Source organism: Delphinus delphis, chromosome 16 (genome assembly GCF_949987515.2).
Source record: "Delphinus delphis chromosome 16, mDelDel1.2, whole genome shotgun sequence".
Taxonomy (NCBI): domain Eukaryota; kingdom Metazoa; phylum Chordata; class Mammalia; order Artiodactyla; family Delphinidae; genus Delphinus; species Delphinus delphis.
Window position 1 is genome coordinate 53521373 of NC_082698.1, and position 26016 is coordinate 53547388.

General features: G+C 41.8%; 1 protein-coding gene across 3 annotated transcripts in view; it reads left to right on the top strand.

The window, feature by feature from the left end:
• DYDC1 (DPY30 domain containing 1) overlaps positions 1-25914 on the top strand; it is a 52810-nt gene extending 26896 nt beyond the window's left edge. Inside the window, exons 7-9 of one of the 3 annotated variants that reach the window (XR_009522453.1) lie at positions 2373-2424; positions 24585-24744; positions 25068-25911. Coding sequence is in view for 2 of the 3 variants with exons in the window: in XM_060034695.1 (XP_059890678.1) it covers positions 2373-2424; positions 24585-24598 (66 nt within the window). In the remaining variant the exon portion in view is untranslated. Of the gene's footprint in view, positions 1-2372; positions 2425-24584 lie in introns of all 3 variants that reach the window. The other 2 variants (XM_060034695.1, XM_060034698.1) reach the window with 2 other exon arrangements.
• Positions 25915-26016: the final 102 nt, after the last annotated feature.

Genomic DNA, 26016 nt, shown 5'->3' on the forward strand with positions numbered 1-26016 from the left:
AGGTGGAATGGGGTAAGAAAGGAGATGAAACATGTTCAACCTCTGTCTGGAGAGAGAGTGCTCATGAGGATTTAGCTGGTGATCAGGGTGCCTGGGAAGAGGCTCCTATGCCCCCAAGGAGATGACTCACAGATGGAGCAGATGCCCACTGCCTGCTGGAACTGGGGCAAGCCTGTTGTTTTCGGGCAGACACCTATGCTGAGTCTGGATCTAGGCCTTAGCGTTTTTGGCCATTGGCAGCAAGACTTATTTTAGACCCACCCAAACGACGGGGTGGGATGGCTCCTGCTCTGGCGGGCCTTTCTGTAGCTGGGTGGCAGCCTGGTCTTGGCTGAGGTATTCTGGATTTCCCTGTGGATCTGGTTCTTGTGGAAGGCAAGGATGACAGAAGGGGAGGAAGAAATGGATGAAAGAATGGAGAGACCTAAAGGATCTAAACATAGGTAGTTAAACTACATTTCTCACTGTAAAAGGTGAGACAGAACAAACTATCAAAATACAGCTGCACCGAATAGACATTTTTTAATGTATTTTTTGTTATTGAATGAAAGAGTCTTTAAATTCTGTAGTGCTTTACAATTTTCAAAAGTTTCACACAAATTATTTTGTATAATCCCATAATAACCCTTCTTAAAAAAATCCCCTACCCCTATATCGCCTCTCCCCACTGGTAGAACTAGTTGGTTCTCTGTATCTGTGAGGCTGCTTCTTTTTTGCTTTATTCACTAGTTTGTTGTATTTTTTTAGATTCCACATGTAAGTGATAACATACAGTTAAGTAGATGTTTTGGTTGAATCTTGCATGACGGAGTATTTTTTTTTTTTTGCCTGCCAATGCAGGGGACACGTTTATTAATTAATTATTTTTGCTGTGTTGGGTCTTCGTTTCTGTGCAAGGGCTTTCTCTAGTTGCGGCAAGCGGGGGCCACTCTTCATCGCGGTGCGCGGGCCCCTCACTATCGTGGCCTCTCTTGTTGCGGAGCACAGGCTCCAGACGCGCAGGCTCAGTAGTTGTGGCTCACGGGCCTAGTTGCTCCGCAGCATGTGGGATCCTCCCAGACCAGGGCTCGAACCCGTGTCCCCTGCATTAGCAGGTGGACTCTCAACCACTGCGTCACCAGGGAAGCCTGAATGACGGAGTATTAATCTCACTGTTCAGCCAGAGTCAAGGCTGAAGTTATATGTTAACTTCTGAGATACAACAATTTGAAAACTACACTTTTATTAAAATTTTGGTAGTTTAATATTATGGTGCTAGAGCAGTAATTTCTCAACATTCTTAACTGCTGTGGAACTTTTGTGGTCACTGTGCCACACGTTTGTGATACTATGTAAATGTTTATTCTCAGCTAAAATGGAGGAGATACTTCTCAGTACTTTTTTTCTCTAGTGTGTTTTTTTCTTTAGACTCTCTGTTCTTTGTGTTTGATACTTTTGGGTACCTAATTTTTCTCCAATCCCATTTTCTTCTCTGTAGATGCTATATGTTTAATTTTGTTTGGATTGAAAATACTTTATCCTGGATGTAACTGTATATGATTTTTTGGGGGTGGTAACAGCTTTATTGAGATAAAGTTCACACACACACACCACCCGTTTAAAGTTTACTATTCATTGGTTTTTAGTACATTCACAGATTTGTGCAACCATCACCACATCAGTTTTAGAACATTTTTGTCACCCCAAGAAGAAACTCCATACTCTTAAGTGGTCACCACCCCCCGTCCTTCCCTCTAAACTCTAGGCAACCACTAATCTAGTTTTTCTGCAGTATTGTACATCAGAAGACACAGTATCTGACCCACTATGAGTAAAGCTAAGATTAACCACTGGGTTAAGGTGATGACAGTCTGTGCTTTCCAAGCTTTTGTGGCTCCCCTTGCAACTCCAGAGTAATTTGTGTGGTGCTACAATATGACCGTCCAATTCTAATTATTTTAATACCAGTTGCTAATTTTTACCCACATCAAAATTTGCATCGGAATTTGTGAAATGCATTTTGTTAATTCTGTATTCATTTTACTTTTATGTCTAGCATTCTTCTGAAAAGCTTTTCTTAATCATTGGGAATTACTGGGTTACTCTAAAATGTAATTCCTCCTGAAAAACAGGTGTTTCTTTTCCCTTAATTACTAATGTTAAAAGTAAGGAGTTATGAAGTAGTTATGAATAGTGACAGTTTTTCTTTTCTGGCTTTCTTTTAATTGATTGTCATTATGGACTCATGGTTTTCATTCATTTAGTGTTTTTCATTCCATTACAAATATTTTTTATTGTCATAACCTTGGTAAGTGGGAGCTCCTTTATTCCTTATTTACAGTATTGTCATTATTCAGGACCCTGAATAATTGATATTATTCCCTATTCTACAGATGAAGAAACTGAGGCACAAAGAGAGGAGTTTTGTCTCATTTTATACAGTTGGTAAGTGACAGGGCTGACCTGGACTTAGCCTTTGTTGGGCCCCAAAGTCACAGTGGCAGTATTTTGTCACTTCACTATATGGCTTCTGGGTAGGGGCAAGAAAATTGAAAGCAATAATTTAAAAAAAGACCTGAAGCAATTATATTTGTATAGATCTATGTTCATAGAGAATTAGACTTTTTAAGTATATGTTTTATTTCTTACTGTGGTAAAACACGCATAACATAAAATTTACCATTTTAACCATTTTAAAGTGTACAATTTAGTGGTATTAAGTACAGTCAGCCATCACCACTATCTAGTTCCAGGACTTCTTTATCATCCCAGATGCAGATTCCACACACATTAAGCAGTTACTCCCCATTTCCCCCTCCTCCCAGCCCCTGGCAACCACTAATCAGATTTCTCTCTATGAATTTACCTGTTCTGGAAATTTCAAATAAATGGAATCATAATATATGACCTGGGTTCTGTCACTTCCATAATGATTTCAAAGTTCATCTAAGTTGTAGCATGTATCAGTACTTTTTTTGTTGCTGAATAATCATTTATTGTATTGATACACCACACTTATCCATTCATCAATTCATGGACAATTGGGTGGTTTCTACCTTTTGGCTGTTGTGAATAATGCTGCTGTGAACATGTGTACACAAACTTTTATGTGGACATATGTTTTCAGTTCTTTTGAGTATATACCTGGGAGTGAGTCGTACAGTAAATTCTATGTTGAAGTTTTTGAGGAACTGCCAAACTATTTTCCACAGTAGCTCACCATTTTACATTTGTACCAACAATGTATCACCCCCACCCACACTTGGTGTTTTCCATTTTCTTTTTTTTTTCTTTTTTTGGTTGCGTTGGGTCTTCACTGCTGCGCACGGGCTTTCTCTAGTTGCGGCTACTCTTCGTTGCGGTGCATGGGCTTCTCATTGCGGTGGCTTCTTGTCATGGAGCATGAGCTCTAGGCATGCAGGCTTCAGTAGTTGCAGCATGCAGGCTCAGTAGTTGTGGCACGCAGGCTTCAGTAGTTGAGGTGTGTGGGCTCAGTAGTTGCAGTGCATGGGCTCTAGGGTGCGTGGGCTTCAGTAGTTGTGGCGCGTGGGCTCGGTAGTTGTGGCGCATGGGCTCTAGAGCGCAGGCTCAGTAGTTGTGGCACACGGGCTTAGTTGCTTCATGGCATGTGGGATCTTCCTAGACCTGGGATTGAACCCATGTCCCCTGCACTGGCAGGCGGATTCTTAACCATTGCACCACCAGGGAAGTCCTTTCCATTTCTTTTTCGTTTTTTGTGGCCATCCTAATGGGTGTGAAGTAGTATGTCATTGTGGTTTGGTTTACATTTCCCTAATGACTAACGACTTTAAGCATGTTTACATGTGCTTGTTGGTCATATGTACATCTTTGGAGAAATGTTCATTCAGGTCCTTTGCCTATTTTTAAATTTGGTTGTTTGTCTTTTTGTTGTTGAGTTTTAAGGTTTTGGGTTTTTTTAATATATATTCTGGATTCTAGAGCCTTACCGTTTATATGATTTGCAAATATTTTCTCCCATTCTGTGATTTGTCATTTCACTCTCTTGATAGTGTCCTTTGATGCCCAAATGATTTTCATTTTCACGAAGTCCAGTTCATCTATGTTTTTCTTTTGTTACTTGTGCTTTTGGTGTCATATGTAAGAAGTCATTGCCAAATCCAAGGCCATAAAGATTTACTTCTATAATTTCTTTTAATTTTAGCTTCTATTTGGGTCTTTGATCTGTTTTGAGTTAATTTTTATATATGATATGAGGTAAGGGTCTGACTTTCTTCTTTTGCATTTGCCTATTCAGTTATCCCAGCATCTTTTGTTGAAGAGACTGTTCTTTCTCCATTGAATGGTCTTGGCACTCTGTTGAAATCAGTTCACCATAATGTATGGGTTTACCTCTGGAATGTCCGTTCCATTCAATTGATCTATTTTTATGCCAGTACTACCCTCTTTTGACTACTGTAGCTGTGTAATTTTTGTAAGTTTTGAAATTGGGAAATGTGCTTCCTCCAACTTTATTCTTTTTCAACATTGTTTTGGCTGTTAGGCCCCCTTGCAATTACATATGAATTTTAGGATTGGCTTTTTCATTTCTGCAAGAGAGGACATTGGGATTTTGATGGGGATTTCACTGACTCCTTAGATAGGTTTGGGGTGTATTGCCATCTTAACAATGTTAAGTCTTCTAATTCATGAATATGAAATGTTTTTCTGTTTATTTAAGTTTTCTTCATTTCTGTCAACAATGTTTTGTAGTTTTCAGTGTACAAGTCTTGCCCCTCCTTAGTTAAATTTATTCCTAATTATTTTTTAATGCCATTATAAACGGAATCATTTTCTTAATTTCCCTTTTACATTGTTCATTGCTTGTGTATTGAAATATAACTGGTTTTGTTGTTGGTCTATTGTTGAATTCATTTATTAGCTTTAGTAGTTTTTTCTTTTTGTGATTCCTTAGAATTTTCTGAACACAAGATCATGTGATTTGCAAAGAGAGATAATTTTACTTCTTCCAATTTGGGAACCTTTTTACTCTTTTTTGTCCCCTCTAATTGCCCTGGCCAGAACTTTCAGTATAATGTTGAAAGAAGTGTTGAAAGCAGGAATCCTTGTCTTGTTCCTGATCTTAGGGAAAAAGCTTTCCATCTTTCACCATTAAGTATGATGTTACTGGGGTATTTCATACATTTTTTTTATCCAGTTGAGAAAGTTCCTCCGTATTCATGATTTGTTAAATGTTCTTATCATGGTATGATCTTTTTTATGTGGTTCTAGAGTCAATTCACTAGTAACTTGTTGAGGATATTTGCATCCATATTCAAAACAGATTCTGGTCTGTAGTTTTTTTGTGATGTCTTTGTCTGGCTTTGGTATCAGGTTAATACTAGTTTCATAGAATAGGTTGGGAAGTGTTCCTGTCTCTTTTGTTTTTGAAAGAGTCTATGAAGGATTGATATTTATTATTTATTATTCTTTAATTGGTAGAATTTTTAAAAATTGGTATAATTCACCCATGCAGCCATCTAGGCCTGTCCTTTTCCAGGATTTCTATTTCTATTTCTTCTTGAGACAGTTTTTATAGTTTGTCTTTCTAGGAGTCTGTCCATTTCATCCAGGTTATCTAATTGGCATACAGTTAATATACAATTATTTATAGTATTCCCTTATAATCCTTTATGGGGTGTGTATATCTTCTTGAGTTATGTTTTCATTTTCTTTGAAAAATACCCAAAAGTGGATCATATAGTTTTATTTTATTTTTTGAAGAACCTCATACTGTTTTCCATAGCGGCTGCACCAATTTACATTCTCAAAAATAGTGCACTGAGGACCACTTTTCTCCACATCCTCACCCATACTTGTTATTTCTTGTGTTTTTGATAAAAGCCATTCTAATGGGTGTGAAGTGATACCTCATTGTGGTTTTTATTTGCATTCCCTGATGGTCAGTCATGTTGAGCACCTTGTCATGTTGGCCATCTCTATGTCTTCTTTGAAAAAATGTCTATTTGGAGCCCCTGCCCATTTTTTAATTACTGTTTTTTGCCATTGAATTGTATGAGTTCTTATCAGATATATGACTTTCAGATATTTTCTCCCATTTGGTAGGTTGCCTTTTCATTTTGTTGACGGTTTCTTTTGCTGTGCAGAAGCTTTTTAGTTTGATGTAGTCCCACTCGTTTATTTTTGCTCTTGTTGCCTTTGCTTTGGTGTCAAATTAGAAAAATAATCGCCAAGACAGATGTCAAGGAGCTTACCACCTTGTTCTAGGAGTTTTATGGCTTCAGGTCTTACGTTCTTTAATCAATTTTGAGTTAATTTTTGTGAGTGGTATAAGATAGTGGTCCAGTTTCATTCTTTTGCATGTGGCTATCCAATTTTCCCAGCACCATTTATTGAAGAGACTGTTCTTTCCAAGAAATATGTTAATATATAACACTCTGCTTTAAAATAATACCTACTTAATTTTATTTATTTACAGAAACTTTGCTGCTAGATAGCTCTGTTCCCTCACTCCTCTTTTGTGCTATTATTGTCATAGAAATAACATCTTATAACTTGTATACCCATTAACACAGATTTATAATTGTTGCTTTTAAATAATATAGGAGAAAAAATGTTACAAACAAAAATATATTTATATTGTCTTTTATATTTACCTACATAATTATGTTGATCAGTGCTCTTTATTTCTTCACGGAATTCAAATAACTGTCTAGTATCCTTTCATTTCTGCCTGAAGAATTCTCTTTAGCATTTCTTGCAGAGCAAGTCTGCTAGCAATGAATTCTGTCAGCTTTGTTTACCTGGGAATGTCTTAATTTCTCTCTTTTTTTTTTTGGTCTGCCTAACATTTATTTATTTATTAACATCTTTATTGAAGTATAATTGCTTTACAATGGTGTGTTAGTTTCTGCTTTATAACAAAGTGAATCAGCTATACATATACTATATCCCCATATCTCCTCCTTCCTGTGTCTCCCTCCCACCCTCCCTATCCCACCCCTCTAGGTGGTCACAAAGCCCCGAGCTGATCTCCTTGTGCTATGCGGCTGCTTCCCACTAGCTATCTGTTTTACATTTGGTAGTGTATATATGTCCATGCCACTCTCTCACTTCGTCCCAGCTTACCCTTCCCTCTTATTCATTTCTGAAGGATGGTTTTGCTGGACATAGAATTATTGATTATCAGCGTTTTCTTTCAGCACTTTGAATATGTCATCCCCACTGCCTTCTAGCCTCCAAGGTTTCTGATGAGGAATTAGCTGTTAGTCTCATTGAGGATCCCTTGTATGTGATGAGTTGCTTCTCTATTGCTGCTCCCAGGATTCACTCTTGGTCTTTGGATAGATTGACTGTGATTTCTCTCAGTGTGCATCTCTTTGAATTTATTTTACCTGGAGTTCATTGAACTTCTTGGATATGTAGATTAATGTTTTCCATAAAATTTGGGAAGTTTGGGGCCATTATTTCCTCAAATACTTTTTTAGCTTCTGTCTCTCTTTCCTTCTGCACCTCCATTATGCACATGTTGGTATACTTGATGGTGTCCTATTTGCCTCTTAGGCTTTGTCATTTTATCTATATTTTTTCTTTCTGTGTCTCAGTGAAAATGTCAATTGACATATCTTCATAATCATTGATTTATTCTTCTGCCAGCTCAAATCTGCTGTTGAGTTCCTCTCTTGAATTTTTCATTCTAGTCATTGTATTTTTCAAATCCAGAATTTCTATTTGTTCTCTTTAGTTTTATGAATGGTTTATTTTAACTCTTTGCACATATTTAAAATAGTTGATTTAAGGTCTTTGTCTAATAAGCTCCATGCTTGGCCTTCCTCAGGAACAATTTCTTCCTTTTTTTTAAAATTAATTTTTATTGGAGTATGGTTGCTTCACAATGTTGTGTTAGCCTCCACTGCACAACATGATGAATCGGCCATGCACATACAGATATCCCCTCCCTTTTGGACTTCCCTCCCATTTAGGTTACCACAGTGCACTAGACGAGTTCCTTGTGCTATACAGCATGTTCCCATCAGTTGTCCATTTTATACATAGTATCAATAATGTATATGTGTCAATCCCAGTCTCCCGATTGCTCCTACCCCACCCCTTTCCCTCTTGGTATCCATACATTTGTTCTCTACATTGGTGTCTCTATTTCTGCTTTGCAGCTAAGGTTATCTATACCATTTTTCTAGATTCCACATATATGTGTTATTATTACAATATTTGCTTTTCTCTTTCTGACTTACTTCACTCTGTATGACACTCTCTAGGTCCATCCATGTCTCTACAAAATCACCCAATTTCATTCCTTTTTATGGCTGAGTCATATTCCATTGTATATATGTACCACATCTTCTTTATCCATTCCTCTGTCGGTGGACGTTTAGGTTGTTTCCATGTCCTGGCTGTTGTAAACAGTGCTTCAATGAACATTGAGATGCATGTGTTTTCTTTGAATTATTGTTTTCTCTGGGTATATGCCCAGTAGTGGGATTGCTGGGTCATATGGTAGTTCTATTTCAGTTTTTTTAAGTTTTCCATAGTGGCTGTATCAATTTACATTACCTCAGGGACAATTTCTAATAGTCCTTTCTTTTCCTGAATATGGGCCATCCTTTCTTGTATCTTTGCATACCTTGTAAGTTTCTGAAAACTGGATATTTTAAGATATATATATTGGCAATCCTGGAAAACAGATTCTGTCCCCCTTCCCAGGATTTCTTATTATTGCTATTTGTTCTTCTTGTTCCTATTTGTTTGTTTAGTACCTTTTCTGAACTTTGTAATGTCTGCATGTTTTATCATATGTGGTCATTGAAGTCTGCTTGGATTGCTTAGTGGTCAGCCAGTGATTTGACAGAGATTTCCTTAGATGTCTGGAACGAATAAGTCTTCCAGACTTGGTTGGTGGCATACATTCAATGCTTAGGCATGTATTGGGTTGAGCAAAAAGTTCATTTGGGTTTTCCATAAGATGTTACAGAAAAACCCAAATGAACTTTTTGGCCAACCCAACAGTTTACAACTCTGCTTTAACCTTCACTTTCTGATTGTGTTGAGGCCTCCAGTTCAGCCAGAGATGGAGCCTAGGGTCTTCTTCGGTCTTTCTCAACTGTGCACATAGCCTTAGGCACGTGTACAACCCTGCAAATATGTGTGGCCTTCTCAATTCCTAGCAATATGCCAGAGATTTTGAAATCCCCTTATGGAATCTTATTCTCAAGCTTTTCCACTTAAGTTTTTGGTCATCTTGTTCTTTGTCCCAGCTGTTATCACTGTCTCAGGCAGACATGATGTTAAAAAGTTGATGCTGGGCTTCCCTGGTGGCGCAGTGGTTGAGAGTCCGCCTGCCGATGCAGGGAACACGGGTCCGTGCCCCAGTCCGGGAAGATCCCACATGCCGCGGAGCGGCTGGGCCCGTGAGCCATGGCCACTGAGCCTGCGCGTCTGGAGCCTGTGCTCCGCAACGGGAGAGGCCACAACAGTGAGAGGCCCGCGTACCACAAAAAAACAAAAACAAAAAGTTGATGCTGATTTTTGTTGACAACACCCCCGGGAAAAAGGCTGGTTGCAATGGGTGAACTCTGAGTCATGTCAAATACAGTTTTTCAAGTGGGAGTTTCCATGGAACTTCCAGACAAGTCAAATAATGACTGTTTTCTGGGAACTGGGCTTTAGAAGAGTTGCATCCTGATTCTGACTTTTTTACTGGCTTGCAGGTCACTGATTTTCATCATGGTTTCAACATGAAAGCCCTGTTGGTTTTCAAGGCTACCATAGACATGGGAGTAAGGGAATGGGAATAGAGAAAAGTAAATAGCCACAAAGCTAATGCTGTTCTTGAGATTCAGCTGTTTTCTTGAATAAATATTCCCTGGATTGTTGCAAGCCTTTGGTTAATTTTAAGAGCTCTGAAAAAGTTGATATTGACAGTTTGCACCATTACTATCATTGCTTTTATGGAGGAGAGGATTTTTAGAGATCCTTATTCTACCATTTCTGCTGACATTATTTTACCTTCATTTTTTAATTATTTATTTTTATTCTTCTGCATCCTAGTGAGATAAGGCCAAATGGTACATTTCTTGCTAACATTAAATGAAATCTGTAATCATCTATCATGTAATGATATAAGACACAAGTCTTTGAATTTTGTGTAGTTTTTGAATTTTGTATATAAATACATTTTCTGGATTTTTACCTTTGTTTTTGAAGGCGTTTTCCACTGCTTATAGAATTGTAGGTTGACAGTTTTTTCTCTTTCAGTATTTTAAAAATGATTCCTTGCTGTCCTCTCATTTGCATTGTTTTTGATAAGAAATATCATCCTTCACTGTTCCTATGTAATATGTCTGTTTCCTCTGATTTTAATATCTTTATCACTGGTTTTGAACAATTTGATTATAGTGTGCCTTGGTGTGGTTTCCTTCATGTTTTATATGCCTTAGGTTTGTTGAGTTCCTTGGCTTATAGGTTTTTATCAAATTTGAAAAAAAATTTAATCATTATTTCTTCAAGTATTTTTTCACTATCTTCTCCCCATTGGGTGAACTGAGCTCTCACTGATGCTTTAATTCCTTTCTTTTTATTTTTTTTCTGTGTTTCATTTTTGAAAGTTCCTGTTGCTGTATCTTCAAGTAAACTTAACTTTTTTTTTTTTCTGCAATGTCAAATCTGCTGTTAATCTTGTCTGGTATATTTAACATTTATATTTATTATTTTTTTAAAATGTCATCCATCCTCTACTTAATATGTTCATTCTTTCCTCTAGCTTCTAAAACATAGAAGACAATTAGAATGACTGCTTTAATGTCTTTGGTTACTAATTCTGTCATTGTATTATTTCTGAGGCAGAGTTTTTTTCTCATTATAGGTCATTTGTTTTTCTCTACTTTTTTCTATGCCTGGTAATTTTTGATTAGATACGAATTTTATCTTCTTAAATGTTGGGTATTTTTATTCCTATAATAAATATTTTCGAGTTTTGTTCCTAGGTGCAATTAAGTTACTTGGAAATAGTTTGATTTCTTTTCTGATCTTACTTTTAAGAAGCTTTGTTAGGTGGGACTAAGGGAGCATTCAGTCTAGGGCTAATTTTGCCCTACAATTGAGGCAACCATCTCTGGGTGTATGCTATCCAATGCTGAGTGAATTATGAGAATTTCCACTTCGGCTGTGGGAAGATAAATTATTTTATTGTATTTTTATTTTTCTAATACATTTATTTATTTATTTTTGACTGAGTTGGGTCTTTGTTGCTGCACGCAGGCTTTCTCTAGTAGCGGTGAGCAGGGGCCACTCTTCCTTGCGGTGCGCGGGCTTCTCGTTGAGGTAGCTTCTCTTATTGCGGAGCACGGGTTCTAGGCATGCAGGCTTCAGTAGTTGTGGCACGTGAGCTTCAGTAGTTGTGGCTCGCGGGCTCTAGAGTGCAGGCTCAGTAGTTGTGGCCCACGGAGTTAGTTGCTCTGTGGCATGCGGGATCTTCCCGGACCAGGGCTTGAACCCCTGTCCCCTGCATTGGCAGGCAGATTCTTAACCACTGCGCCACCAGGGAAGCCCTATTTTATTGTATTTTTAAAACCGCTTTATTTTTCCAATGGAAATCTATTATTTTTAAAAAATTATTTAATTTTATAGGAGTAGAGTTGATTTATAATGTGTTAGTTTCAGGTATACAGCAGAATGATTCAGTTTTACATATACATGTATTCATTCTTTTTCAGATTCTTTTCTCATATAGTAAAACCACTTTATTGATGTGTGATTGACAGGAAGAGATATTTTTCCTGGCTCTCTTTGAGCCATGGTAATGCCCTCTAATCACTTCAGGGGGTTCTTTCCTTAGCTTTGTGTCATTTCCTCATGCACATGCATTTATCACTCAGCTGAAGACTCGAGGAGGACCCTCTGTAGGTACCTCTGTGCTCTCAGCTCCTTCTCCTTAAGTCGGGGAGACCACCAGGCTTTGTATACATTCCGCCTCCCGGCACTGTAGCTGGGCATCACTCTCAAGGAAGTACATTGGGGCAATTGTAGGGAACACTTTAATTGTTTCTCATTTCCCAGGGGTTATTGTCCCTTGTTGCCTTATGTTCACTGTCTTGACAAGTATTGTTTCATGTATTTTGTCCTGGTTTTAATTGTTTCACGTGTAAGTCCTATCCCTTTTAGACCATCCTGGCTTAAAGCCAAAGATCAAACCCTACAGACTTTTTCTCATGGAAAACTATTCCTTTGCTATACTCAACTTTCCTAATTTCATGAAGTTTAACGTGATTATTTTCTGAGAAGAACTTCGGGGTCCTGGAGGTACCTAATGACTTATATCTCTTATCCTGTTTGGAACCAGGCATAAAGGGCCAAATGCGAGTCAAAGAATCAACTTTACAAACGTTAAAACTTCCACAGAGAGTGCACTTTGGACACTGGGCCCAAACTGAGTATTTTATTGCTGCTGGCTAGTCTCAGGAAAAGCATTTGGGGAGCTGCAGTTCTCTCTGTGTCAGGTGGAGAGCCCGGTCTGCTCTGCTTCTCAGAGGGGAGATGGAAGCATGGAGGGTCCATGGTCGGTTCTGCTTGCTGAGACATTCAGGGGCAAGAGCTCAAAGGCCCGGTTGAGCCTGGGACCTTTACCCCAGACCAACTCATCCTTCTCTTGGGAGGAGCAAGAGAGGAGGGTGCAGAAATAGCCTGGCCTCCTCGTCTGCCACACCATTCTCTTCTGGGAAATTATACTGTATTAGTCTTATTTTGGCTGAAATAACTAAAAAACCCAGACTCAACTGGCTTTATAGATCAAATGACTTAATGTCTCCTAGGAGAAGTGCAGAGAATGGGCAGGTCATAAACATGACAGATCAGGGCTCTAGCTGCCCCCTCTTGGCTCCATCTTTCTCTTCTATTGGTTTCATCCTCGGGTTGCTCCTTGCATGGCTGCAGTAAATAAATCCAGGTGTTATATTCAGACACAACAGCATCTTGTGTGAGAAGTGGGGAGGGTCTTCCTGGGTGGTAGTATTTATATTCCTAGAGACTCCTCAGCAGCCTTTTCCTGTCTCACTGCTTGTGATTGCACTATATGCCTATCATCTCCAATCTCATTCCCAACAAAGATGGGTAGTCATCACCCAAAGTACTTACACTATCACCTTATTGATTCATTGGTTTAGATTCATTTATCCTCAATCTGCGTCAAAGAGACGTCACTAGTTACAGGGCTGGGCCAGGATGAGGCAAATGCGGTAAAAGTTTAAGTGCTGACTCTGTAATTACAGGAACCTGAGTGACTGCCTCAGATTTTGCGCCGTAGGGACTCCGTTTGCCTTGTCCCAGTCCTATCCCTGCTAGTTACTGTGGGAAATAAGAATAAGGCATGACGTTTGCCCTTACAGTGCTTTTGTGTGGTTGAAAAGCATAACTTGTGTGCACATATAATTTGAGGCAGTGTGCATGAAGAACTATTAACTGTCACAAATAGGAGCTAAGGATTTAGAGGAGAGTATGATTTGAGCAAGGTTTATGAAAGGGAGAACCTTGGAAAAAACCTTAAAGGAGAGGTAAGTTTTGAACACGTGAAACCCATGGGGATGTGAAGAAAACTAGCCAAAGAGAGGGCTAGAGGGACCGTTAGGGGCCAGATCATGGAGGCCTGGGCGCCAGCCTCAAAGGTCTGGGCTTGCGACGCGGCAGTGATGTGTAGGAAGACTCATGATGGCTTTTGAGGACTTTTTACAGTCTTCATTAAGGCTGTGGAGGTGAAATTCAGATCATGTGGTTAAGGCGTGAATTTTGGTAAAGAAGGGAAAGATTGTAAAGCTATTCTTTGGAGAAATTTGGTGATGAAGAGGAAGTGGCTTGAGAATTTTGCAGGGTTGAGAAGGAATTCTTTTTGTGGGGAGAAATGAGGTTTTGTTTGTGGTTTTGGCAATAGGAATGTTGGGGAGTTGAGAGAGAGAGGCTAAAACTGTGGTTCAGGAGGGTTAGAGCAGGGTTCCAGAAGAACTGGGTGTGGAACAAAGTCACAGAGGGAGGAAAGCACTTTGGGAATTACTCTTTTCTCTCATCCAGGGGTGGGAAATATAGAGAGAGAGAGATTTTGAGGGAAGGGGATGAAATTTGGGACAGTGGTGCATTGCAGAATTTGCAACATATACCTCTGATCCTCTTGGTAAAGAAGGAGAGAAGGGCAGAGGTTGGTCAGGTACTTGAGTGAGAATGAATTTTAAAACATCTGCTGGCGGAATGGATGAATAAAATAATTGTTGGACAGCTCTGTGGGCCCTAAACTTAAATGAATTAAATGACTTAATTCATGTAGAGCTTTTGTAGCAGTGACTAGAATTTAGTAGGCACTCAAGTAGTGAAGTTGTTACTACTACCACGTTATTACATGCTGGGTACTGGGCTGGGTAAGTAGAGACCTCATCAGAGCTCTTAAATCATGTTCTCCAGTAGCCCGTAACGAACTCAAAGGTAGAGCAGTCAGTAGCTAATGGCGATGCCCTAGAGCTGAGGGTTGGTAGACTGTCACAAGACCGTGGGGTCTGGAGTCCAGCAAGAGCAGCACTGGAGTGTGCGGCTCCCAGGCCCACTGTCAGCTGGATGACCGCACGGCAGCTCTAGGGCAAGAGGTGAGTGGCCTTGTTCAAAGCAAATTCCCGGTCAGGAACAGAGCAATAGTGGGAGGGAGATGGGGGCAGGGGGGCAAGGTAGGAGAGGAGAGAGCAAACAGCACAGCTCGTGGTAGAGTATTTTGCAAAGATTTGGCCCAGCCAAGGAGTCAGTGTTTACCAAGGCGCTTGACTATAAATCAGGAGCAGGACCAATGCCCATTGTCCAGCCTAAACACACACTGTCAGGATTGGGGCAAGATAGAAGTGGGCTTGTGAGTGGGTGGAAAGGGGTCAGGTGTGAAGTTGGTGAAGGAGAGAGAAGGGGGCTAACACTGAGCCCTTCTTAATGCTGAAGGCTCTACTGAGGGTTCATGGGATTGTTGATAGGAGCCTGGATTTGAATGTATTAGAGAAAGGAAGTTTCAGAAAGTCACTGTTCCGAGCTGTCCAGCTAATGTGCTGGAGCTGGCCTCATTGCCCAGTTCTGTGTGAAATATTTAAACTACTGAATGTATTTGTGTGTGCTAAGAATGTTACAGAAACAGCTGTGTCTGAAACATAGTTGACTTTATTTTCCTAGACACTCTCTCCCCTCCTCACCTCTGCAGTATCACAGGCGGCTTCATTACTGTACAGCTGCCCAGTTTATAAGGTGGGAGCCTTCCTCAACCGTCTTGTGGTTCTCATACTTCTTGTCCAATACAAGGAGCCTGATACTCGCTCCTCTTTTCTCTCATGTTCCGAAGCCACCGGTGATAGGTTTTTTAGCTCATCACCTTAGTGTCACTGTCGTCGGTCCCTCATCAAATTATAAGAGACCCGCTTGTTTAACACATTATTCAGAATCATGTGCCAGGTTCCTCCAGCTTAAAGATGATAAGGGCTTATCCTAATTGCAGTCAATGGCCTCCCCCCCACTCTACCTGACTTACCTCATTTCAACAAGTCTCTCTAGGTTGGCTCCCCTCTGAGGCTCCCCTCTTAGCTGGTCTCTGAGTGCGCAGACTGGTGTGAGAGGTGCTCAGTGCCACTGCAAAGCTCTCCCCCGCACGGTGAGCAAGGGCACGGGCGGGAAGGTAAATCATGATGGAAGTGGCAAAGGACCAGTTGGTAGCTAGTGCTATGAACTTTTTACATGGACAGAAGTCAGTTAGAGCTTCATGGAAGTGAGAGATCAAAACATACAAAACACATAAAAAACAAAGAAGAAAGGTTCAGAATTGATTGTGGGTGGGTAGGAGGAGAAATTGAGCAGAGAAATGAAGGCAGGAATGCCTGCAGGCTGCCTGAGGAGTAGCAGATCCGTGCAGGGGTGAAGTAGGAGGGAAGTTCAGAAAAGTTGATCTGGATCAGATTATGAAGCATATTAAAGTCCAAGCTAAGAAGTCTAGGCTGAGAGAGAGAACGGAAATGAGAAGTGTACGTTGAAAAACTTTATTAGGAACAGGGTGTGAGAAAGGGGTGTTCTTTTGCAGAGAGACGTTTTAAGATGCTTAATTGGTGGTGTTTAGGATGGTTTTGGCTTAGGATGCTGTTATCTTAATCTAGGCTTCAGGTAATGAAGGTCGGGACCTGGGTTGTCGTAGTGGAAATTCATCAGTAACATGTATTGTGTACCTACTGTTAGACCTGCGCGGTCTCCTAGGAGTTTCGACTCGCCCAGGAAACAACAAGAGTCGGAAGTCGATGCAAAACGCAAGAGGTTTATTGAAGGCCGGTGCACCGGGGTTCCTTGGTCCTCACGCAGGAGGTCGAAGAAGGAACCCTTTTGGGCGCGAATATGTCAGTTTTATAGGTTCCCACTTCCCCGTATGTAAATTATAGATTTGGTTGTGTTCTCCTGCTGATTGGTCCCGGCTTAGGCTCGGACCAGAGAGGGAACTTGTCCCCAGCTGCCTGATTGGTCTTTGACAGACACCTTTTTTACATTTTGTTATCTCCCTCCTTCTCCCCAGCTGCCTGATTGGTCTTTGACAGACACCTTTTTTACATTTTGTTATCTCCCTCCTTCTCGGAAGGGGGCCGGACATCCTGGAAATTCACCCATTGTCTAAGAAGCCCCTATTGTCTGGAGAGTTCTTAATCATTAGCTGGAACAATGTCCCTCGAGTCCCACATTCCCCCCTTTTTCTTGTGACTATTGATTCCAATCATGGAATCTCAACCTTCTGTTCGTAAACTTTGGTACTGTTGTCTTAACATTAGAACTTGTACAGTACTGATACGTTCTCTAATAAATGCTATCAAGCGATTTAGAACACATGGTCCAAAAGTTAAAATCAACAATAAAACAATAAGAGGTCCCAACAGAGTAGAGATTAAGGTGGTAAACTAGGGGGACTTATCAAACCATGATTGAAACCATCCTTTTTTGTTCTCTGTCTCCCTTTGCCTTTTATCTAAGAGTTCCCTTAGTTTATCCATGGTTTTGGTAATGGTTCCTGAATGATCAATATAAAAGCAACATTCTTCTTTTAGAGCGGCGCATAATCCCCCTTCCTTAAGAAACAGCAAATCTAGGCTGCAACACCATTTCTGAAAGTGAGGTGAGTGATTCCTTTAGTTGAGTTATGGAACTTTCTAATGCTCGAAGGTCGATGTCTACAGCCTGTCTTAAACTTGCATAATACTGGGGTTGTTGTATGAGGGCTGTGGTTCCTGTTCCTATCCCGGCAGATATTCCTAGTCAGTCAGTAAAGGCAGTAAAACCAAAATTATAAGTCTTAGGTTCGTAGAAGCTTGAGTTTGAGCGGGTTGTCGGTTCTTTGGGCCCGCCATCCTGATGATGCCGTCGCTGGTGCAGCCTTCACATGTGAAGCATGGATCCAGGCAGCGATGCCGTCCACTTTTATGGCCGTTGGGGTGGTGAGGAGGACGGTGTATGGTCCTTTCCATCGAGGTTCCAACGTCTGGGTTCGATGCCGACGGACGTATACGGAGTCTCCGACTTGGAAAGGATGAGTTTCTCCCGGTGTTCCCGGTTGGTAGGCCTTGGCGAGTTGGGACCATATTTCTTTCTGGACCAATTGGAGTCCCAGTAGCCTAGCATATAAGTCAGTGTTATTTTGACAATCAGGTTTTATTTCTTTTCCTAAAGTGAGGAGGGGAGGCGGGGCACCATATAATATTTCAAAAGGAGTAAGATGGTATCGGGAAGGTGTATTTCTAACCCGGAATAGGGCCAATGGAAGGAGCACCGTCCAATCGGTACCGCCAGTCTCCAAGGACAATTTAGTTAGGGTCTCTTTTAGAGTCCTATTCATTCTTTCTACCTGACCTAAACTTTGGGGTCTATAGGCACAATGTAATTTCCAATCAGTCCCCAAATATCTGGCCACATCCTGACTTACCTGGGCGACGAAGGCTGGACCATTATCAGACCCTATTACCTTTGATGCTCCAAATCGAGGAAAAATTTCTTCTAAAATCTTCTTGGCTACTACAGCAGCTGTTTCTTTCTTTGTTGGGAAAGCCTCTATCCATCCTGAAAAAGTGTCTACAAAAACTAAAAGGTATTTATTACCGTACCTTCCAGGACGCACTTCGGTAAAGTCCACTTCCCAGTAAGTTCCTGGGCGGTCCCCCCTGAGTCTCTTTCCAGTTTCAAGTTTCCCTTTGTGAGCATTTACCTGTTGACATGGGACGCATTCCTGCACAATTTGTTCAGCTAATTTTGTCATTCCAGGGGTTTCGTACCCGGCTTTTTGTAACAAGGCTACCATCTTTTTAGTCCCCAAATGTGTCCATCTGTGCATCTGTTGTAACATGGATTCTGCTTGCTGAGGGGACAAAGTTCCTTTTGTTGTGGCCGGGATGATTTCTTCATCGCGGCCTGGTTTTTCAGGAACTTTATCTGACAGTCCTAAAATGACTTCTCCCGATGCTATTTCTCGGGCCACTTGGTCAGCCATATTATTTCCCCTAATTATTGGGGTATTTCCTTTTTGATGTCCAGGGCAGTGGATGATACTGACTTTAGTAGGAAGCATGAGTGCAGTCAACAAAGCCACGATTTCATCTTTGTTTTTAATTTCTTTGCCACCTGAAGTTAGTAGCCCTCTCTGTTGGTAAATGGCACCGTGGATATGAGCGGTAGCAAACGCATATCTACTGTCTGTGTAGATGTTTACTTTTTTATTCTCTGCCATCTCTAATGCCCTCATCAGGGCAATTAATTCAGCTCGTTGGGCTGAGGTCCCTTGTGGTAGCGCCGCTGCCCATATGACTTGATTTCCGTCTACCACGGCTGCCCCAGTTCGACGCTTACCTTCCTCCAGGAAACTGCTCCCATCCGTGAACCAGGTGAAATCAGCATCAGGGAGGGGCAGGTCCATCAGATCTGGCCTACTGCCGTGTGCTGCGGCTAGTACTTCCTGACAATCATGTATGATGGTGGAGCCTTCCAAGTCATGATCAGGTAGCAAGGTGGCTGGATTGAGTCCTGTGGCTGGAGCAAACTTGATGCGATCTGAGTTTAGCAACAGGGTTTGGTAATGGGTCATCCTGGCATTAGTTAGCCACCTATCCGGTGGTTGACGGACTACATTTTCCAGGGCATGAGGAGCTGTTATCGTTAGATTTTGTCCTAAAGTTAGTTTGTCAGCATCTTTGACTAGAACGGCCACTGCAGCGATTATCTTTAAACAGGTGGGCCATCCTGATGCCACAGGGTCCAATTTTTTTGACAAATAAGCAACTGGGCGATTCCAGGGACCCAATTTCTGAGTCAATACTCCTTTTGCAATGCCCTTATTTTCGGCCACATATAAATGAAAAGGTTTGGTTACATCTGGCAGTCCTAGGGCTGGAGCTGAAAGTAAAGCTCGTTTGATTTGGTCAAAAGCCCGTTGTTCCTTATCGCCCCAAACGAAAGGAGTGCTGTTTTTGGTTAGGGGGTACAATGGGGCTGCCAGCTCAGCAAACCCTGGAATCCATAGTCTACAGAATCCGGCCGTCCCCCAAAATTCTCTAACCTGCCTGGCGTTTTTGGGAGCCGGAATTTGGGCCACCGTATCCTTTCTGCTCTCCGTGAGCCATCTTTGCCCCCCTTTTAATAGATACCCCAGGTAACTGACCTGTTGTTGGCATATTTGTGCTTTCTTGGCTGAGGCTCTATATCCCAGGATTCCAAGTTCCGTTAACAGTTTTTCAGTACCCTTGATACAATCTTCTTGGGTCTCAGCAGCTAATAAAATATCATCAACGTATTGGAGTAATGTTACCTGGGGATTTGATTCTCTATATAATGCCAAATCCTGATGGAGAGCTTCATCAAAGATGGTCGGGGAGTTCTTAAATCCCTGAGGTAGCCGTGTCCATGTCAGCTGACCAGACATTCCCGATGTTGGATCTTTCCATTCGAAGGCAAAGTAGGGTTGGCTCAGGGGAGAGAGTCTTAAACAGAAAAAAACATCTTTAAGGTCCAAAACAGTATACCACGCATGTTGAGGTGGAAGAGTGCTCAGGAGGTTGTAAGGGTTTGGAACTGTGGGGTGGAGGTCTGCCACCCGTTTGTTTACCTCTCGTAGATCCTGCACCGGCCGATAATCATTTGTTCCTGGTTTCTTTACCGGCAGGAGAGGGGTGTTCCATGCTGATTGACATCTTATTAAGATGCCCAAGTCTAGTAGCCTCTGTATATGGGGACGGATACCATCTTTGGCTTCTCTACTCATGGGGTATTGACGGACTGTTATTGGGGTGGCAGTTGCCTTGAGTTCCACTAGCACCGGGGGCCGATTTTTGGCCATCCCCATTCCGGCAGTTTCTGCCCAGGCTTGAGGGAACCGAGTTACCCAATCAGTAACATTAACTCGTGAGGATGAAGGCTGCTCGTATAATTTATATTCATCTTCTAATTTCATAGTCAATATTTGAAGTAACCTTCCCTTATTATCAGTTATGGTGGGACCTTCTGGCTGAAAGTGGATTTGAGCCCCTACTTTGGAGAGTAAATCTCTTCCCAGCAAAGGATAGGGGCATTCCGGAATAATCAAAAATGAATGGGTTACTCGTCCAATCCCAAGATCTACTGTCCTTCGTGTGGTCCATGAATATTTATTCCCAGTGGCTCCTTGTACCCATGACCTTTTAGCTGAGATAGGACCTTTTGAGTGGAGAAGGACGGAGTGCTGGGCTCCGGTATCTACCAAAAATTGAACAGGTTCCCCCTCCACTTTAAGAGTTACCCGGGGCTCGGGGAGAGGGTTCGAGCCCTGACTTTCCTAGTCTTCTTATTTCAATGTTAAGATTTTGTTTTTGGTTGGCCTTCCTCCATTCTTTTTCTTAGGGCATTCTCTCGCCCAATGTCCTTTTTCTTTACAGTAGGCACATTGGTCCTTGTCTAATGGCCGCCTTCTGTCTGCCGTTCGCCCTTCCTGCCTATTTCTATCCCCTATATTTCTTCCTCCAACCACAGTGGCCAGTATCTTACTTAAATTCCTCTCCTGTCTCTTATCCCGTCTTATTTCACGGGCTTCCTGCTCTTTCTGCTTTCTTTCTTCCTTCTCTTCCTCTGTTTCTCTTTTGTTATATACTTTATCTGCCTCTTTTACTAACTCCTGAAGCGAAAATCCCTGCAAGCCATCTAGCCTCTGTAATTTCTTCTTAATATCAGGGGCCGCTTGATCTATGAAAGCCATTGCTATAGTAGCCCTATGTCCCTCCGAAGTTGGATCATAAGGGGTAAAGCATCTAAAGGCTTCCATTAAACGTTCCAGGAACACAGTTGGCGATTCCTGGGGCCCCTGAGTTACTTCCCTTACCTTAGCCAAATTAGTGGGCCGTCTGGCCGCTCCATGGAGACCCGCCACCAGAGCCTGGCGATACATTTTCAGGCGCTCCCTACCTTCCGGGGCATTGAAATCCCAGTTTGGCCTGACGAGTGGGAAACCAGCATCAATCTCGTTAGGCAGCTGGGTAGGTTGCCCATTGGCGCCTAATACATTTTTTCTGGCTTCCAAAAGAACCCGTTGCCTCTCCTCAGTCGTTAGGAGAGTCTGGAGCAGCTGCTGACAATCATCCCATGTGGGCTGGTGGGAGAAAACAAGAGATTCTATTAAAGCGGTAAGGGCCTGTGGATTTTCGGAAAAAGTTGGGTTATGCATTTTCCAGTTATAAAGATCTGCAGAGGAAAAGGGCCAATATTGGAGAGGTCTATTCCCTTGGCCATCGGGGGGGCCATATTCTCTAAGAGGTAGGGCAGTGGAGTCCGGGGAGATAGCCCTCTGGCTCCTAGTGCCCACTGAGGGACCCCTTTCTTCTTCCATCATGGATGGTTCCCTTGGTGCCGAGGGCAGTGGAGCTGGGGGTCCTCTAGGTGGTAGGGGATTCGGGGCCGGAGGATAAGGGGGTGGGGAATCCAAAAGAAGCAAATCGGACAGCGGGTCAGGATAAATCGTCTTCGGTAGATCCGGGGCGTCGGGTAGCTTCTCCGTGTTGGGGTTTTTCTTTAAGGCTAATATCTCCGACGCTGCTGATGTATGCGCGGACGTACCTGTTGAGGAAACAAAGGGCCGGACCCACGGAGGTGGGGAGAGAATTAAATCTTCCCAGACCAAGACATATAGTACTTGGTCTGGATGTCCGTGGGGATCTATATTAAATATCTTAGACTTCAGCAGCTTAATCTTGTCTAATAAAAAGGATCCTTCGGGGGGCCATCCTATCTGAAATGTTGGCCATTCAGAGGCACACAAAGTCTGCCACTTTCCTTTCTTTACCTCTACCGAAAAATTATGGGCTCTGGCCCGAACTTCGGTCCAATAGCTTAGGGTACGGGAAAGAGGAGTCGTCATAGTTTGTCCCATTGTCGTCCGTCAGAGAAGAAGAATAGACCACAATACAGAAACAGTTAAAACTCCACGAAACACATATACGTATGGGCCACCGCGAGCTCGCTTCAAAACCGAAACTTCTTCAGATGGCAGTTACCACCAAGGGAACTGCCGAAACCGAGTGAAGGGGAGACAGAGTTTGCCTCTCCTTCCAGATGAGCCACCAGGGCGTCCCCTAGGGCTCATGGACGCCGGCTATTAGCACGTCTGCCTAGCCAGAGGTCCGATACAGATTCCATAATAAGCCGATTCTTACGGCTTTCCTCCGATAATGGCCCACAAAGAACGAGGGACAAACAGACAATCAAGCTCGAGCTTACCTGGTACCTCCAACTCCCGATGTTCTTGTGGTCCGGGGCGAGTGGAATCCCGGACGAGCCCCCAAATGTTAGACCTGCGCGGTCTCCTAGGAGTTTCGACTCGCCCAGGAAACAAGAGTCGGAAGTCGATGCAAAACGCAAGAGGTTTATTGAAGGCCGGTGCACCGGGGTTCCTTGGTCCTCACGCAGGAGGTCGAAGAAGGAACCCTTTTGGGCGCGAATATGTCAGTTTTATAGGTTCCCACTTCCCCGTATGTAAATTATAGATTTGGTTGTGTTCTCCTGCTGATTGGTCCCGGCTTAGGCTCGGACCAGAGAGGGAACTTGTCCCCAGCTGCCTGATTGGTCTTTGACAGACACCTTTTTTACATTTTGTTATCTCCCTCCTTCTCCCCAGCTGCCTGATTGGTCTTTGACAGACACCTTTTTTACATTTTGTTATCTCCCTCCTTCTCGGAAGGGGGCCGGACATCCTGGAAATTCACCCATTGTCTAAGAAGCCCCTATTGTCTGGAGAGTTCTTAATCATTAGCTGGAACAATGTCCCTCGAGTCCCACACTACTATGTGCTAGGAACTGTTCTAGGTTCTCGTGGGGAACATCTGTGCTAGACGTGGTTCCTACTCTCAAGTCACTCACAGTTTAGTGGGGGATGTAAAGCAAACAAGTGTAGACATGGCACATTCTGTAAGCCAACTTGGAAGCTGATTGTGTGGATATGAAGGATGTAGGAAGAGCCTGGGGCCTGGAGTAATGGTGGAGCAATTGAGGGCTTAGAGGGATCATGCAGGAGGTGTAGGTCCGGGGCAGAAAGGATGCCTGGCAGCTGGGTATGTAGCAGGGTGTAAGAGAGAAGCTCAGAGCTGCTGCTGCTGCTGTCACTGACCCAGAGAACGGGATGGCAGGGACGCCCTTGTTTGGGGGACACTAGAACTGATGTAATTGACACATTTTTCAGGAGACCAGTGGCTGAGCCATATAATTAATGAATATGAGATGATAACCTTATTCTAAAGTGTCATACCCATTAAAAATATTCAAGTACAGACCACTGAAAACAAAAATAGAAACAAAAAGAACAAGTATTAAATTTTTTGTGAAATTTAATTAAACCAAGAAATCAGGTATTAATACATTGAATCAAGTTTGTTTCTAATTGTGTATTAAATTGTAACTATTACTACTACCACTAGGTGTCACAAAGATTCAGTTTTTAAAGGCCCTACACCTCTTGAGGCTGTGGCTTTGAAACATTTCTTTTTGTACAGAAATGCGGTTTTCTAGTATTAACAAGTATAATGAAATGCTACTTTAAATTTTTTAAATTATTATGAAATACCCCAAATATGCACAAGAATACACAGAATAATGCAAGCAGTATCCTTTACCCCAACCCAGATCTAACAAATACTAACTTTTTATCATATATTTGACAGTTAAAAAAAGACTAAAATCTTACAGTTGATGTTCTTTTTGTCCTCCTCCATCCCATTCCTCTCATTTCTTGCCCACAGATAACCATTACCTTGAGATCAGTAGATGTACTTCCCAGATACACCCCTGATGTTTTCACACAAATGCTAATTTATTTATTCAAAGATAGCATCAGTATTTTGGGGTGAGATTTTAACAGTGTTAAATGGTATCATCCTATAGGTGTCGTTCTGCAGCTTGCTTTTTTCATTCATGTTATATTTTCAAGATTTATCCCTGCTGGTTCATGAATATCTACTTCGTCTGTTTTAACTGCTGTATAGTGTACTGTCGTACCTGTTCTTCTACAGGCAGCTATTTAGACTATTTTAAATGCTTTATTTGTATACATACGTCTTTGTATGTACCTCTTTGTGCAGATGTGTGCCTTTGAGGAAATCTGATTGTCTGCACACTGTCCTTTGACTCTCAGCGACATGCTGTCCTGGTAAACCAAGGTCTGTCTGTCAGACCACCTTCCCAGAGAATGTATCAAGGACCACGTCCCTGGTATTCTGACACAATGTCCTGATGAAACAGGTAAGGACGAAATGTGTGAGAAACTCGAGCATGCACCAGAACCTTCTGGAGGGCTTTTTATTTATTTATTTAATCTTACATATCATCTTTTTTTTAAAAAAATTTTTTAACAGCTTTATTGAAGTATAATTGCTTTACAATGGTGTGTTAGTTTCTGCTTTACAACAAAATGAATCAGTTATATATATACATATGTTGCCATATCTATTCCCTCTTGCGTCTCCCTCCCTCCCACCCTCCCTGTCCCTGGAGGGCTTTTTAGAATGCACCCCCAGTAAGGCAGTAAGTCTGGGCTGGGACTGGAGAATTTGCGTTTCTAACAGGCTCCCAGGTGGTGCTGCTCCAGCTCAGCGATCACACTTTGGAAAACGCTGCTCTAGGGGAGATGAGGCCCCCCTGTGTGGTGCCGGTGCCCATTCTCGAGCTTCTGGACGAGGGTGAAATTGCTTCCCAAAGCGGTCATGTGAGTTTACTAGACAATCCTACCGGCAGGATATGGGGTTCCTTTTGTGCCATTTCCTTTCCAGTACTTGGTAATGTCACACTTCAACATTTTTGCGCATAACCGAGTGTAATGTGGTACCTTCTTTGATAATTTGCATTTTCCCTGATGTTAATGAGGTTACAGACCTTTTCATGTTTATTGCACAACGGGTTTGCTCTTCTGGGAGTTGCTCGTTCATATTGTTTGCTTATATTTGTTATTGATTTGTTTGTCTTTTTCTTATTGATTTTCTTTGTTGGTTGTATGTGTTGGGAAATCTCTCAGTTGATGGGTTGCCTTTTAACTTGGTTTATGGTGTTTATTGTTAGGCAGAAATGTTGTTTTATTTTAGTTAACTGTACCTTTTTTTCCATTCATGTTTTGTGCTTTTTTTGGTCTTTTGTTTAACAAATTAATGAAGCATTATTAATTCTGAAAAACTTATAAGCCCAGTCTGATTTAAGGATTATCTTTAAAAATTATTTCTGTATTTTAACTTAGATTTTTTCAAATTAATTTCCTTCAAGTATAATCAATAATCAAACCGACAGTTTAAAAATCAGGCTAGGGACTTCCCTGGAGGTCCAGTGGTTAAGACTCTGTGCTTCCAATGCAGGGACATGGATTTGATCCCTGGTTGGGGAACTGGGATCCCACAGGCTGCACGGTGTGGCAAAAAAAAAAAAAAAAAAATCAGGTTAAAGCATGATTTTACCAGTTATACTGAATAATAAAAACAATTCTAGTTTGTAACTTGTCCATTGATGATATTGCTGAAATGATATTTT